This window comes from Rhododendron vialii, chromosome 9a (assembly GCF_030253575.1).
Source record: "Rhododendron vialii isolate Sample 1 chromosome 9a, ASM3025357v1".
Classification (NCBI taxonomy): domain Eukaryota; kingdom Viridiplantae; phylum Streptophyta; class Magnoliopsida; order Ericales; family Ericaceae; genus Rhododendron; species Rhododendron vialii.
The window spans coordinates 35,719,294-35,734,037 of NC_080565.1; the positions used below are offsets into that span (position 1 = coordinate 35,719,294).

Sequence of the window (14,744 nt, forward strand, 5' to 3'; positions counted from 1 at the left end):
ATTGTTTTCAAAACTTGAATTTAAAAAAACAATTTCCAAAAAATGTTTTCCAAAATAGAGGGAGAAACAAAAGAGGGGCAAAATATCTTAAATGCCCCTCATTTTAACGGTTTGGACTAGTGGCATTAGCCTTGGGGATTTGATTGTACACATTTTGTACTTTGGGGGACTAAATGCCAACATTGTTTACATTGAATACTAATTGAAACGCAGGGCCGGCCCAACCCCAAGACCCAAGAGGCCTGGGATTTGGGCATCCAAAATTTTTTAATTTTTAGGGGCACTCCAATATTTTTTCTATTTGAGTTTGAATAGGACTCTTTTTAAGCCCAATAGAATGAAAAAAATGAGCAATGAGAGGTAATAAGTTAGCCCAACCCACTATCTCTTATGCCCAAGTGCCCAATCCACTAAATCCCTAAAATCATTTCCCCTAAAACACTGCATATCACCTCCCCAAAATTGTTTCCCCCCAAACCCACCCCAAAAACTTGACGATCTCGTATTTTGTGTTTGTATATAATGATTAGTAGAATTTTATATTAGTTTGGTTTTCTTGTATTGTAACTGTTGCTATAAAAATTATTAAGTGTTAATTCTTTAAGGGCACACTTTTTTTTTATTAAGTTTTGGGTACGAAAAACCCTTGGACCGGCCCTGTTGAGACGTCAATACTTTGGGATAAAAAATGTTACTAATAAGCAGGAGTTTTTAAGAGGAAATTAGAGGAGCACCTCTACTTTCAAATCTTTAAATCTGAAGAGAGAGAAACCAAACTTGACCTTTCCACTTCTAGTATAGTTGATATCAGGACTTAAATCTTATTAATTAATGGAGGCCCATCTGATGGCAATGCATGGCATGAATGAACATGTATAAGATTTTCATAGGACACTTGTTTCCACGGTAAATAAGCTTGAAATAGAAAGGGAAAAAAATATGCTAACCTAACACGCGTATAAAAGGTAACCACGCCAAGTGGCTACAATATCGTAGGTGCTCAAGGTCAAATACTGTGACACAGAAGTTAATTTGCTCATTCCTAAGATTTCAGGCTCAAAATCTTCTAGTTGTGTTTATATCAATTCATTTAGAGTCAATCCATACGTACGGTTATTTTCCCTAGCTTTAATAAGATCTCGCTAGTGGATGATGTGATTAATTCTCTAAAATTAATTGAGGTGCATATAAATGTTATTCGACTCCTAAGCTATAAGAATAAAAAAGGCCGGCAAGGGAGAGGGGAAACAAAGGGAAGATGAAAATAACTCAACATAACCATGCATATGGCCATTTGGAGACAGTGACGAATACAGAAATTTGAAAAAGGGTGTTCGGAAAGAATTTTAATTTTATAATTTTATTAATCAATGATATATGAATTATTTAAATAATCATTCTGTTTAGGGACACTACATAGGTTTCCATGTCTCTAATGGTTGTTTTCATCCTTTTATGTAGCGAAATATCATATCAACCAATAAGGATGGAGCCAGAGGGAGCTATAGAGGCTGTCGCCACCCTTACATTTAAAAAAAAAACCCCTAATTTTACATTGAAAAAAAAAAGTTTATCATTAAAAATAAAAACTGATTGTGTACGTATATTCGCCCCCTCTATATGCAAAAATTTCTAGCTCCGTCTCTGATATCAAAGATGATAGAATTCATGAATATAACAGCTTGAAATAGATTTATTTGGGTTTCCTGATTTAACTGATTGAGAGAGATTTTTAGGGATCTATTTTGTTACCTAAAATTCCCTCTGCTTTTTCCATCCCCAGTATTTTCTCTCTTTCTAACTTCACCTTCTCTTTCCATCAAAGAGATGGGAAGGTTGGAAAATAATTTTAGAAGACAGAGAAACAAATAACCTTAATTATAACAGTATTACACAATCACCAAGCGGCCGGGACTGCAAGAGGAGTTCGATTTTGATTTCTTTTTCCTTCCCACCAACTTTTTCCCTTTAAAATAGAGAAATAATTTTCGGGCTCCACTTTTAACTGATGGCGCTCCAATTTTAACGTGAAGTTACTAGTAACTTCATGAACAAAGTGAAGCGCCATCAGTAAAAAAATAGAGCGCGAATATCAATTTTCTTAAAATACTTGCATTCTAGGAATATAACTTCCATTCTAGAAATATTGTCTATTATTCAAAATGAGAACTTTCTGTAATATTAAGATGATATTCGTCAAAATGAGATCTATACTTAATATATATTTCATAGAGATTTGGAAGTTCATAATTTGAAGTTTTTTAGGAAAGGTGAAACAATGTTTTTGTTAGAGATTTCGCGATTGGACTTAAAATGGGAATGGGAGATACTACAGCCGGTAGAGTACTGGTGCAGAGCGGCCGATCCGATCGCTCGATCATCTCGGCAATTGACCGAGCAATGAACGATTTACATTTGTATGCATTCAAATTCGATCCGAGCCGTTCGTGCTGAAATGAGTGGCCGAATCGACCGCTTTGCAGCATCCCAGGTCCATTAAAATGAATATTAAAACTTCGTGTATGCACTTTTATTATATTTGGAATCTCTGTTTGAGAGACTTGGGTTAGAGAGAGGATCTATAAATAAATCTAATAACCTGGGGAAAGAGGGAAAAGGGTAGTATATAAAATGAGGCAACGGTAAGCTAACGGCTAGCTGAGCTCGCCTCATGTGCAGCTCAACAAAAACCATGTGCCCGAGACCAAAAGTATCTAACAGTCACCGACAAATACATTAAAAACTACTACCCAGATGGGATTACCAGAGCATTTTCAACCACTCTAGTTGATTACTAGTATAAAATTTCAGATGAAACGCTCAATTTATGCATATCCCGTTAGAGGGGGAGAAACTATGCGGAGTAGATTTCGGCCGGCCGCGTCCTTCTGACTAAAGAAAAACGAAACGCGTTGTGAAAATTGAGTTCCAGTTAAGTTAAGTTCATTGAATAAAGGTCATTAATTTCCGCGTTGGGGCCACTTGGGGGTTTATGCTTAGTCATTACCTTAAGGGTCCCGGAATCAGTCGAGGTACGCACAAGTTGGCTCAGACATCCGGTTATTAAAAAAAACAAAAAAGAACTTAGTAGTGTTGAGCAATTATTGTTTAGACTTTGGATCGTAGTTTATAAAGTTTATAATATATCGAGCATCTGTACAATTACTTGGACGATGGGTGAAGTATATCTTACAACAGAATTTTTTGGAGTAAAATTAAAATTCAGAATCCCAAAAAACCCACCAGAGTGAATTTTTTGAATTATGCATTCTAAATTCATTTCCGTTAAAGCGTGTTACTAGAATTCGTTTCCTAACCTGCAAAAGCACCCAAAGTGTGATAATGCAAAATGTAAAGTGCAAAAAAATGAGCTAGCCAAAAAACCTTCTTTTGACTGACGTTATTCACTGCTAAGTTCATTTCAAAATTAACAAAATTCGTTTCATAATCTGCCGCCAAGCATCCAAAACCAAAAGTGTGATAACCCTAAGGGGCATGGCCGAGTGGGAATGCGAAAATAAATAAGTGCTTATCTTATATGAGTGTGCATGTTAAAATTTCACTGGAGCCAAACCTTCCAAACGTCGAGGTCACTGGAGGGTTTGTCCAATCGTTAATTTCAGAACCCAAAATTATTTTAGGTGCTCGAAAACTAATCCGCAAACCTAGGTTAAGAAAAAAAAAGCAAAAAGTTTAGGTACACTACACCATTCACTACATTTTTTGTGGGACCCACTCCTGATTCCGCAAAATACAGAAAAATTATCAAAAATTTTAAAATAATATTTTATGGAGCCTTGTAAAAAACCAGTTCCAACGAATATTGGTAAGTATTATGTTTGGATTCGTAGGACGAAATTACTCAACTGCGCAATTTCGCCCATAAAAATCCAGAAATAATACTTACCGATATTCGTCGGAGCTGATTTTTTACAGGACCCCATAAAATGTTATTTTAAAATTTATGTTAATTTTTCTGCATTTTTGTGGGATCCGAAATGGGCCCCCCAAAAAATATAATAAATGATATAGTAAAAAGATGTAGTGTATGGAGCACCTCTCAAAAAAAAAAATCCACAGATATACAGTAAAATGCAAACATAGAGGGCGAAACGCCTCAATTGACGCTGTTGTTGTTGGCTTACCAGGAAAATACTATGTGAACAAGCCAGAGGAAAAAACATGAGAGGAATCCGCGTTAAAAGAGAGGTACAGCTCTCCTTTTGACCGTTTAGTTAGTGCGACAAGCAACGTAGGAATAAAACTAAAGGATCTTGTGATCGGTAGCCCACTTACCTTTTATTAAGCTAAACAAAATGATAAAAAATTACAAATTCTAATACAATTTTTTTTTCACACTTTCATACAATTTCATACGTTTTTTTTTTTTTTAATTTCAATTTATCTTTTCAAACTTAACAAAAGTCCACTGGACTTCTTTTAGCATTTTTCATAAACTAATTGAAATAAACCTGTTCACGGAGGCTCCGTAAATAACCTGTTCACGGAATGACGTAATCTCAATTATCCATTTGAGCAAGCAATGACTGAGATTCATTTTTAATTATGACCGATAATAATTTAATTGATTTTTCATCCGAATAGTCCAAAATCACTTTAAACGTACACGATTGACCTACATAAAATCTTCTTTACGGAATGGTTTGCATTTCCTAAAACTATTCCGTTAACACTTTCTCCACACGCTGCCCGCATCACCCGCACTCTTCCACCAGGACAACTCACAAGCAACCAAACTCGTCTTCCTCTCCAAAAGTCAAAGCCATCCTCTCTCTACATATAGCAGTTCGCTTCAACCAGGACCATTCCACTATTCTCTCTCTCTCTCTCTCTAAGCCAAAAACCATGGACAAATTCAAGAGAAAATCCACATATCCAAATCTCATACTACTCAATATTTCCACTCTCCTCCTCACCCTCCACATCACCGCCGTAACGTCCATCGGCGCCAACTACGGCACCACGGCCGACAACCTCCCCCCACCAGCCCAAGTCGCCCAATTCATCAAAACCCAAACCACCATCGACCGCGTCAAGATCTTCGACATGGACCCGGACATAATCAGCGCCTTCGCCAACACCAATATCCCCCTCACCGTCACCATCGCCAACGGCGACTTCCCCCCGCTGGCCAACCTGACCGCCGCCCAGGCCTGGGTCGCGTCCAACATCGCGCCCGTCTACCCTAAGACCACAATCGAGTACATCCTCATCGGGTCCGAGGTCCTCCTCTGGGGCGACGGGACCATGTTCGGGACCCTGGTCCCAGCCATGAACGCAGTCTACAACGCCTGCGTCCTGGCCGGGTTCCCCGACATCAAGGTCACCACCGCCCACTCTCTCGGCATTTTAAACAGCTCCGTCCCGCCCAGCTCGGCCAGCTTCCTGTTCGGGTGGCAACAGTACTTCTTAACCCCTATGCTCGAATACCACCGCAGGAGTAAATCGCCTTTCATGGTCAACCCGTACCCGTACTTCGCGTTGAACTCCAACGATACCGACTTCGTTTTGTTCGAGCCCAACCCGGGGGTTTTCGACCCGGTTACGGGCATGAACTACACTAACATGTACGACTTGCAGTTGGACGCGGTGTACGTGTCGATGAAGAAGTTGGGTTTTCCGGACGTGGACATCGCGGTGGGGGAGACCGGGTGGCCGTCGGCGGGTGACCCGGGAATGGTTCTGTGCACGGTGCAGAACGCGCAGTGGTACAACTTGAACGTGGTGAAGAGGGCCGGGTCGGGCGTCGGGACGCCGCTGATGCCGGGCCGGAACTTCGAGACGTTTCTGTTTGCGCTGTTTAATGAGGATCAGAAGACGGGTGGGACAATTGAGAAGCACTGGGGGTTGTTCTACCCCAACATGACGGCGGTTTACGACATCGGCATTACGCGACAAGCTCAGGTACAGGGAGGGGAATGGGGCGGGTCGGGGTCGCCGTCCCCCGCCCCGGCCCTGTTTCTTGCAGGATCGGAGCCGGAGCGGGGAACGGCGCCGGTGCAGGGAACGGCGCCGGTGCAGGGGAAATCGGGAAGGTGTCAGAGTCGGGAAATAATCGGATTCCTAATCACTGTATTAATTTTCACTAATTTTTTTCTTTTTAGGGTGTTTTGACAAAAAAACAAAATATTGGTGAGGATGAGAGTTAAAAGAAATAGAATCAAAGAAAACAAAGACATAAAACTAGCAATTTACAACGAATTGGGTTTAGCTCAATTGGACGCTCTTGGACACTCCTAAGTGAAAGGTCAATGGGTCGAATTTTGCTGAAGGTAGGCATTGATTATTATTTTTTTTTTCCCATTAGAGGAGTTCTTCCTTTTTTATAACGGACTTATTTTTGTATTGGTTAAGTTGTTGAACTTAATTATCTCGAAACTCTCGCACAATTAATGTAGTGTCTTGTGATTTATAATTTGTATTTCATACATAATGCAAATGATCTCTCTTATGATTGACCAAAAAAATAGTTATTTATTGTTGGATATTTTGCTCTTATTATATCAAAACGATAAAATTTATAATATATATACAAAAATGATAATATCTATAATCGAAGTCGAATGGAATTAAAACTGGACAGGGAAGCAAATACCACCCCACCCCATTTGCTTATCAGGACAGGCAATACCTGCTCAGATCGATAAGCAAGGTCGGAGGTGGGGACGGGTCCGGATCAGAGGTAATTGCTTCTACTGAGGTCCATAGTAGTGGAGATAAAGTAATAAAAGGCTTTGTTCATTTTTTGTTTTAACTTTGTTTTGTTTTTTAATTATTATCCTATTTTTCTCTTCAATCATTATTCTATTTCTCTAATTATTACTTTTATTTTGGAGCCTCTCCATCAATTTTAAGAGTGCTAAAATCAATTTCCAAGATGAAAACTAAACAAAGGCAAAGTATTTTGTGTATCAATTTTTTTTTTGTTTGTTTTGGAAATAGCAAATATTGTAGTTACTTATCCCAAGATTTTTCTTTCTTCTAAGCACATCCACCCTTTAGAGTTTCGGAAATGATACTCATACAACCGTTGTGTGTGTTGTGTAACCAATTCTGACCGTTCAGATGTGTTTGGAAGAAACTCTTCAAATGAAAATTTTAATTCTTCCAAGGAAAAGTTTGAACGAATCTTGACCATTTATTACAACAATGGACGAATGGAGATTGGTTGTGTTTGATGTTTTGCACAATCGTTGTGCATGTAGCATCTTTGTTAAAGTTTTACCTAAGTAACCGTGATATCTAATTGCGGGCCATTTTTAAAACGAAACTCAGTGCAAAAATCCTTAATTCAGCATGAATTCTGCTCAAATGGTCTTGTTCGTTTTGGAGTCTCTCAAAATTTCTGGCCATGGTCTTCAATAAATTCTCTCTCTCAACTCATTACTCTAAAAAATCTCCTTCAAAATCCAAACCAAACAAGGATAAATCTCAAGGCATGATCATATATATCTTGATTGGGAATGCATTAGGCTTGAGGGACGGGAATACCATAGAATCCCGCAAACAAATTTACGTGATAGTAGTGGTTTCCTAAGGATAAATTGCTTCATTTGCTCACTCTACTTAGTATTTTGGTATAATGAAACAGCCCGGTGGCGGTGGTGCGACGCCAACACCGGTTACTCCCACATCAGGAAAACAGTGGTGTGTGCCAAAGAAGGGAGCTACCGACACCTCGTTGCTAGCAAACATAAACTGGGCGTGCACTTCTGGAGGAGAAGATTGCAGTGCCATTAAAGCCGGCGGGGCGTGCTTCAACCCTAACACCGTCTGGTCCCACGCCGCGTACATCATGAATGCTTACTATCAGGCCAAGGGTCTCCAGTTTTTCAACTGCGACTTCGCTGGCACCGGATCTGTGACGACCTCTGACCCAAGTAAGTAGTGATCTCATTCCCCCTCGCTTGCCAAATATAATTCTATGTTACGATTTTCCACAAATCTCTTCATCCAGCCCATTGAAATTGTTCCCATCTATCACTATATATCCTATGCAAAGAAATTGTTCCCATCTATCAATATCCCATGTCTAGAGCACTTTCTGAAAGATTCTAAGGAAGTCTACTGGAACTGAATGTTATACATCTGCCCGGTCTTTGAATATTGTCACCGACTTAATTTGAGAAATGGGTTGGGGAATTTAATTTCGCACGTTCCCCTTTTTACCATCTGCACTGCGTTTTGTGGGGTTTTTATTTTCACACCCTAATCAACACTAGTAGCATTTCATGGATACACCCTTTCACACGTAAAAGGGTAGTGTTTTAAATTCACATGGATAAGAAAAAAGAAAGAAAGATTGCGGATGGTAATAGGGATCAATTCCCTCCCAATATTGCACAATGTAATATTTGTCTAAACATTCAGAGTGTTTTTTTTGTAGTAGTAGTTTTTTCTTTTGTGCTATCCTCCGATCGAGTACAGGTTTTGCACTTTGCTAACTCATTACTTCTTTTTTTTCACTGGATACAGGTTATGGTACATGTATATACTCGGCTTGACACTGGAAGTAGAAACTCATACATGGAGACTAAAATGGACGCACTTTTAGACAGGAAGTTGGAAAGAACATTAGGCATTGTTTTATTTCTTTTGTTGCTTGAAGAAATAGCATTGTGACTTCTTAGGGTTATGAGATTACGGTACGTTCCATGGTTCATGGTGCTGCCATCCTAGCTTAATGTTAACCAATTTTTTCTATGCTGTTGGTGGAAATGCTTGTCTAAGCATCGTTCAGTTTGGTTGAAAAGACATACATTGCGAGCATCTGGATCGAACCGTTTGTAAAATTCTTGAATCTGGTGAAAAAGTGATCACAAATTGAGCTCGGACTCTTTCCATAAAATCTGTATCAAATCAAGGGAGGAATATATTTTCATCAAATCCAACTGAACTCAACCATTTCAACAAATCGGCAACGCTGGTATTGTTAAATGTTACCAAATTCTATATGTAACCTGCATATTAGCTTAATCGGTTTAACCCTAAACAAGTGATGGGAAAACCATAAAATGTTACCAAACAGAGTAATAAATCATTTACGGCAAAAGCAGCCCATTTTTATGCCATTGCACAAGCTTCCTAAGCAAAATGAGAAATTCTGTTCAATATTATATATAAGCAATCTTATTAATCATACTGAGTCATCTCCAGAATTTCGGAGGTTTAGCTTGACATTTATGTTCCCACGTACTGTTAGCTAGAATAGATCGATATCTATGGAGATCAAGAAACATTGCACGATAATCTCAAGAGCCTCTCCAACCCAAGAGTCTCCAGGGCAAGAGTCCTTATCGGATCCACAACAATGATTGAAACCATTCATCTTTTAGAGCTCGTCACTAACATTGACCAGCCAAAAATCATGTTGATCGGAAATCATTTGATATGATTTCGAAGTGCATTTGGAAATCGAGTCTAGTGACCAAGTGAAGTGTACACTAACTTTTGCTAGTTTGGCCATTTAACATCTAAAAAATTAGCATCTCCATAGTGAATGATCTAACACAATCATTTATACAATATGCACATGTGGCATTCTATCATTGGTGAATGGCGAGTAAGTGATTTGCGATTCTTTTTATTTAAACCCACTCGACAAAGAAACAGGACTACATATGTGTGTCGTATATTGTTTAATCAAACAGGTACCAGAGCCTGGAGAAGCATGAACACCAACGACATAGCAAAAATGGTTAACATTAAGATAGAATAGCTGCAATGGCAGTACCATGAACAACGGGAAATACATTCTAATTACTTAACCCTAAGACGCTACGATGCAAATTCTTCGAGCAACAAAAGGAAATCAAACAATGCCCGCTCCCGGGATACCGGTTAAAATCGGTTCTTTCTACTTCCCTGTCCACGCAAAAAAGCACGCCCGGATTAGTCTCCCCAATATATGAGTACCTGCTTCCAGACTCAAGCCGTGTATTTACATGCACCATAACCTGTACTCAGTGATAGGAATGGGAAAAAAAAACAAGGAGTTAGCAATGTGCATAACCTGAATTCGAACTAAAGATAGCACACACAAAAAAAAAAACAGAATGCAGGTCACTGATTAATTACATCATCAATATTTTCGGATGGGAATTGATCCCCTTTTATCATCCGCATACCCTTTTTGTCGTCATCCATGTGAATTTAAAATAGTACCCCTTCGGCTGTAAAACGTTGTACCAATGGAACGGTACTAGCGTAAATTCACATGGAAAAAGAAAAAAAGAGCGCGGATGGTGGAAAAAGGAGTGCGAAATTCGCTACACCATTTCAAAATCAATAGCAATATTCAAAGAGTAGCAGAAGTACACATCCTGTTCCAATGGACGGCGTACTGGACGTCGACTCAATAAGAAGGCAGGGTATACCAACCCTATTTAAAGAGATTTGCGGAGAAACATAGCAAGAACCGGATTAGAATTTTGGGAAGGAGAGGGAATCAGATTCCTACTTACTTGGGTCAGAGGTCGTCACAGAACCGGTGCCAGAGAAGTCGCAGTTGAAATCCTGGTGACCCTTTGCCTGATAGTAAGCGTTCATGATGTATGCGGCGTGGGACTTGACAGTGTTAGGGTTGAAGCACGCCCCGCCGGCTTTAATGGCACTGCAATCTACTCCTCCATCAGTGCACGCCCAGTTAATGTTTGCCTGCAATGAGGCTTCGGTAGCTCCTGACTTTGGCACACACCACTCCTTTCCTGATGTGGGAGTAACCGGTGCTGGCGCCACACTACCACCGCCACCAGGCTGTTTCATTGCCAAAACAACAGAGTAAGTAAATGAAGCTATTTATTTATCCATGGCATCGAAACTACTATCGCGTAAGTTGATTCATGTGGGATTCGTTGTTATCCCCATTCCTTCTAAAATGCAATCCCAACCACAGGATCGTGGCTCGAGATTCATATTCTCGTGTTATAAATATTAATGCCCAAACAATGAAAGTAAAAATATTTGGTTTCCCCAAACACAAAATCTTGATTTCAACCAGGATGGCAGGATGTGCCACTTTGGTTAACTTCGATCAATGCACTACAAGGTTGATGGCCCTTTTGAGATATCTCACCAATCACCATCATGATCAAAACTGTTCATATTATAGAGGCTGTTGAGCATTTCATTCGTACAAAAAAAATCGAGTGAATCGGACATTGCAATCACACGAGATACATTTGAAATCGGATATTGACATCCACATGCATGATTGAAAAAATTGATCCACACTTCATTCTGTGCAACTTTTCGACCATCCATTTTTTTAAGAACAAAACTATGTTGAATCATTTCCTACTGATATCCGTCCATAAGATTTTTTACAGAAATAAACTTTCGGCGACTTCTACAAAAGCGAGCCATTCAGATCATGTCAATCTGCGTGGGTACATTAGCAGCGGAATACAGATCCCTCATCCTTGCATTTAGGCCAGGGGAGTAAAAAGTACTTATTTTTTAAAAATTAAATGCGATGTATTATGATAGAACGACCTGTATCGTAAAGCGGAAAATAAGTACTTAAAAAACAAGACCCTTAGGCCCCGTTTGATAACAGTGATAGATGGATGAAATTCGTAAGGAGATGAGATTGTTAATGAGTATGTTTGTTTGAGATGAGATTGGATTGATAGAAGAAATCGGTAATGAGAAGGAGTTAGGATTGGACTACGAATACCAAATCCCAAGAAATATTGCTAATACCCCCTATAGGCCGGATTGTTTGTCCCATGGGACTACCAATCCGGACCAATTTTGGAAACCAAACAAAGTATTACTAATACCATCACCTTAGCAATCCAATTCCAACCTCCAATCCGTTTATCAAACGGGGCCTCAGCAGAACGGGCCCTTAGTGGTATCTACTATACAATTTACTACTACTACTACTATCAGTAACTCATTAGTTAAAAGAACTTCGTGATTAGTGTAGAGCGAGATGAAAAATACTAGTAGTAAAAGTATTTATCTAAATAGTAATGACAATTACGTTACTACAATTTGCTTCTACTACTTCTTTACTAAAGTAGTGGAGTAGTATTTTTTTAGTGAAAGGAAAGGAAAGAAAAAGGAATGTTGTTACTCCTATTTACTAGTAGGAGTACATACATTTATACTATACTCCAGTCAAACAGCAATTTACTTACTGGGTGAAGTAGTAGTTTAATTAAGGATTAATCACTAATTTAACTCGAGGATTAGAAGTTAAAAAACATGATGTACTAGCAAACAAGAGCTCCGACCAAACAAAACAAAAAAAAGAAAACAAAAAGCCAAACAAAACAAAGGCAGCCACGTCACGAAGATGGTTCAACTTTCAGACAACGACAATCGTCAACCTAGAGGGGAGAATCTTCTTTCTTTCTTTCTTTCCTTTGTTTTTTTTGTTTGGTAGTATTCCGTACTAGAAAGGCGTGCAAAAACGCGGTGAACAAAACGCGTGTCCCGAAAAGTAATTGAAACGTCACAATCCCACTTTCCTTTTCCATTTCACACCGCAGAGTACTGCACACCAACACGAGATGCATATTGTACTACTATTGTCTTTCTCTTTCCAAAGCCCCGTATACAGTAACACTTAAACTATGAATAAAAATGCTCCTTTTCTATAAAATATAAAAGAAAATTGATTTTGACATTTTACTTTTATATATATATATGTATATATATATATATATAAGAGCTTCAATTTGTAGTACATTAAAAGTAATTTTACATTAAAAATGAAACATCAAAATCAAAATCCAAAAAACAAAAATTCGTTATCCGAACTAACTTTAGTCCACATCGATTAATTCTAAGATTTTAAAATTAACTAACATTCACTTAAAACTAGATAAACCTTCCAATAGCTTTGGAACTCAGATTCAAACATATGACCTCAGATTTCCCGTGTTTATTTGACCAACCCGTTCGAGTTAAGAAAAGATTTGTCCTGTATTTGGTGAATAAAATAAAATAAACTGAAAAAATAAACAATACTAGTAGTACTCTTCCTAAGATGATGGTAGAGCTACAAAGATACGTCAACAGAATTACAAGCTTTAACTTGATTAAAAAATAACAAATAATCACTCGATTGCACCAAATAAGGGTTTATTACCTGAGACTGTCGCATAATCCCGATGTCATAAACCGCCGAGAAATCCGGCCGAAACAACCCGAAATTCCTCTCATCCGCCGCCCCCGGCTTCAGATTCTCATTGAACAGCGAGAACAAAAACGTCTCGAACTTCCTCCCCGGCATCAACGGCGTCCCCACCCCCGACCCGGCCTTCCTCGCCACGTTCAAGTTATGCCACCGCGCATTCTCCACCGTACACCACCACATCCCCGGATCCCCCGCCGACGGCCACCCGGTCTCGCCCACCGCTATCTCCACGTCCCCGAACCCCAGCTTCTTCATCGACATGTACACCGCGTCCAGCAACAGGTCGTAAGCGTCCGTGTAGTTCTTGCCCGTCGCCCGATCGAAAAGCCCCGGGTTAGGTTTGAACAACGCGAAGTTGTTGTCCTTCGGGTTCCACGCGAAGTACGGGTACGGGTTCACCATGAAGGGGGACTTGGCTTCGCGGTGGAATTCAAGCATAGGGGTTAAGAAGTACTTCTGCCAACCGAACTGGAAGCTTGCGGAGCTGGGCGGCCGCGAGCTGTTCAAAATGCCGAGGGAATGCGGGGTGGTGACTTTGATGGCGGTGAAATTGGATTTCAGGAGCGCGTGGTGGATGGATCTCATGGCGGGGACGAGGTTGTTGACCATGGCGGCGTCGCCCCAGTGGAGGACCTCGGAGCCTACGAGGATGTACTCGAATCTCGTGGAGGGGTAGAAGGGTCGGATGTTAGACCCGACCCACTGGCGGGCGGCGGTGAGGTTGGAAAGGACGGGGATGAGGCCGTTGGGGATGGTGACGGAGAGGGGGATGTTGGTGCCGGCGAAGGCGCGGATGATGTCCGGGTTCATGTCGAAGATCTTGACCCGGTCGATGGTGGTTTGGGTCTTGATGAATTGGGCGACTTGGAGTGGTGGGGGGAGGTTGTCGCCCATGGCGCCGTAGTTGACGCCGATGGAGGTTACGGCGGTGATGTGGAGGAGGAGGAGGGTGGAGATGAGGAGTGTCAAGTGTGGGGTTTTTTTGGTGGATGTGTCCATGGTTTTAGAGAGAGAGAGAGAGAGTGGAATGGTTACGGTTGAAGGGAAATGATGGAGTATATGTATAGAGATTGGTTTTTGTGAGGAGAGAGAGAGAGAGAGAGAGAGAGGAATGTAACGTTGTTGGTTTTGGAATGGAATTGTCCTAATCCTAAAGAGAGAGAGAGAGAGGAATGTAACGTTGTTGGTTTTGGAATGGAATTGTCCTAATCGTGATCCTAAAAATGAAAAGTGGCAGCGTGTGGGGTGTAAAGAGTGTAGTAATCGATTTTTTGTTGCTTTCGTTTGTCGGACCAACGGACAGTCAAAAAAAGGATAACGCTGGTTGAGCTGTACCAAGTTTTAACGCGGATTCCTATTTCCCTGCTGTGTTTTTCCACCGACCTGTTCGGCATTATTGAGATAGAATTTGGATCAGTAGTTGTCGAAATAGAAAATAGTTCGGATCATACATTGTGAAATATAATGTCATGTCCTTGCTCTACACGGTCCCATGAGCCCAACCATTTCACCAAATCTGCAATGGCCGTATTCTTATTCGTCAAATTTTTTCTATGTCTTGAATATCGTCTTA

The 14,744-nt window shown here is 40.2% G+C and overlaps 2 protein-coding genes across 2 annotated transcripts; one reads left to right on the forward strand and one right to left on the reverse strand.

Moving 5' to 3' along the window:
• The first annotated feature begins 4,789 nt into the window (after nucleotides 1-4,789).
• LOC131300096 (glucan endo-1,3-beta-glucosidase-like) lies at nucleotides 4,790-8,750 on the forward strand. The gene is made up of 3 exons (XM_058325766.1): nucleotides 4,790-5,925; nucleotides 7,613-7,901; nucleotides 8,497-8,750. The coding sequence occupies exons 1-3, from the start codon at nucleotides 4,867-4,869 to the stop codon at nucleotides 8,523-8,525; spliced, it is 1,377 nt and encodes a 458-aa protein (XP_058181749.1). The 5' UTR covers nucleotides 4,790-4,866; the 3' UTR covers nucleotides 8,526-8,750.
• Nucleotides 8,751-9,707: 957 nt separating this feature from the next.
• LOC131300097 (glucan endo-1,3-beta-glucosidase-like) lies at nucleotides 9,708-14,312 on the reverse strand. Its single transcript, XM_058325767.1, has 3 exons — nucleotides 13,124-14,312; nucleotides 10,485-10,776; nucleotides 9,708-9,977 (listed from the first exon to the last, which is right to left on the reverse strand). Exons 1-3 carry the CDS (start codon nucleotides 14,168-14,170, stop codon nucleotides 9,949-9,951), a joined length of 1,368 nt encoding a protein of 455 aa, XP_058181750.1. The 5' UTR covers nucleotides 14,171-14,312; the 3' UTR covers nucleotides 9,708-9,948.
• Between the last annotated feature and the right edge of the window lie 432 nt (nucleotides 14,313-14,744).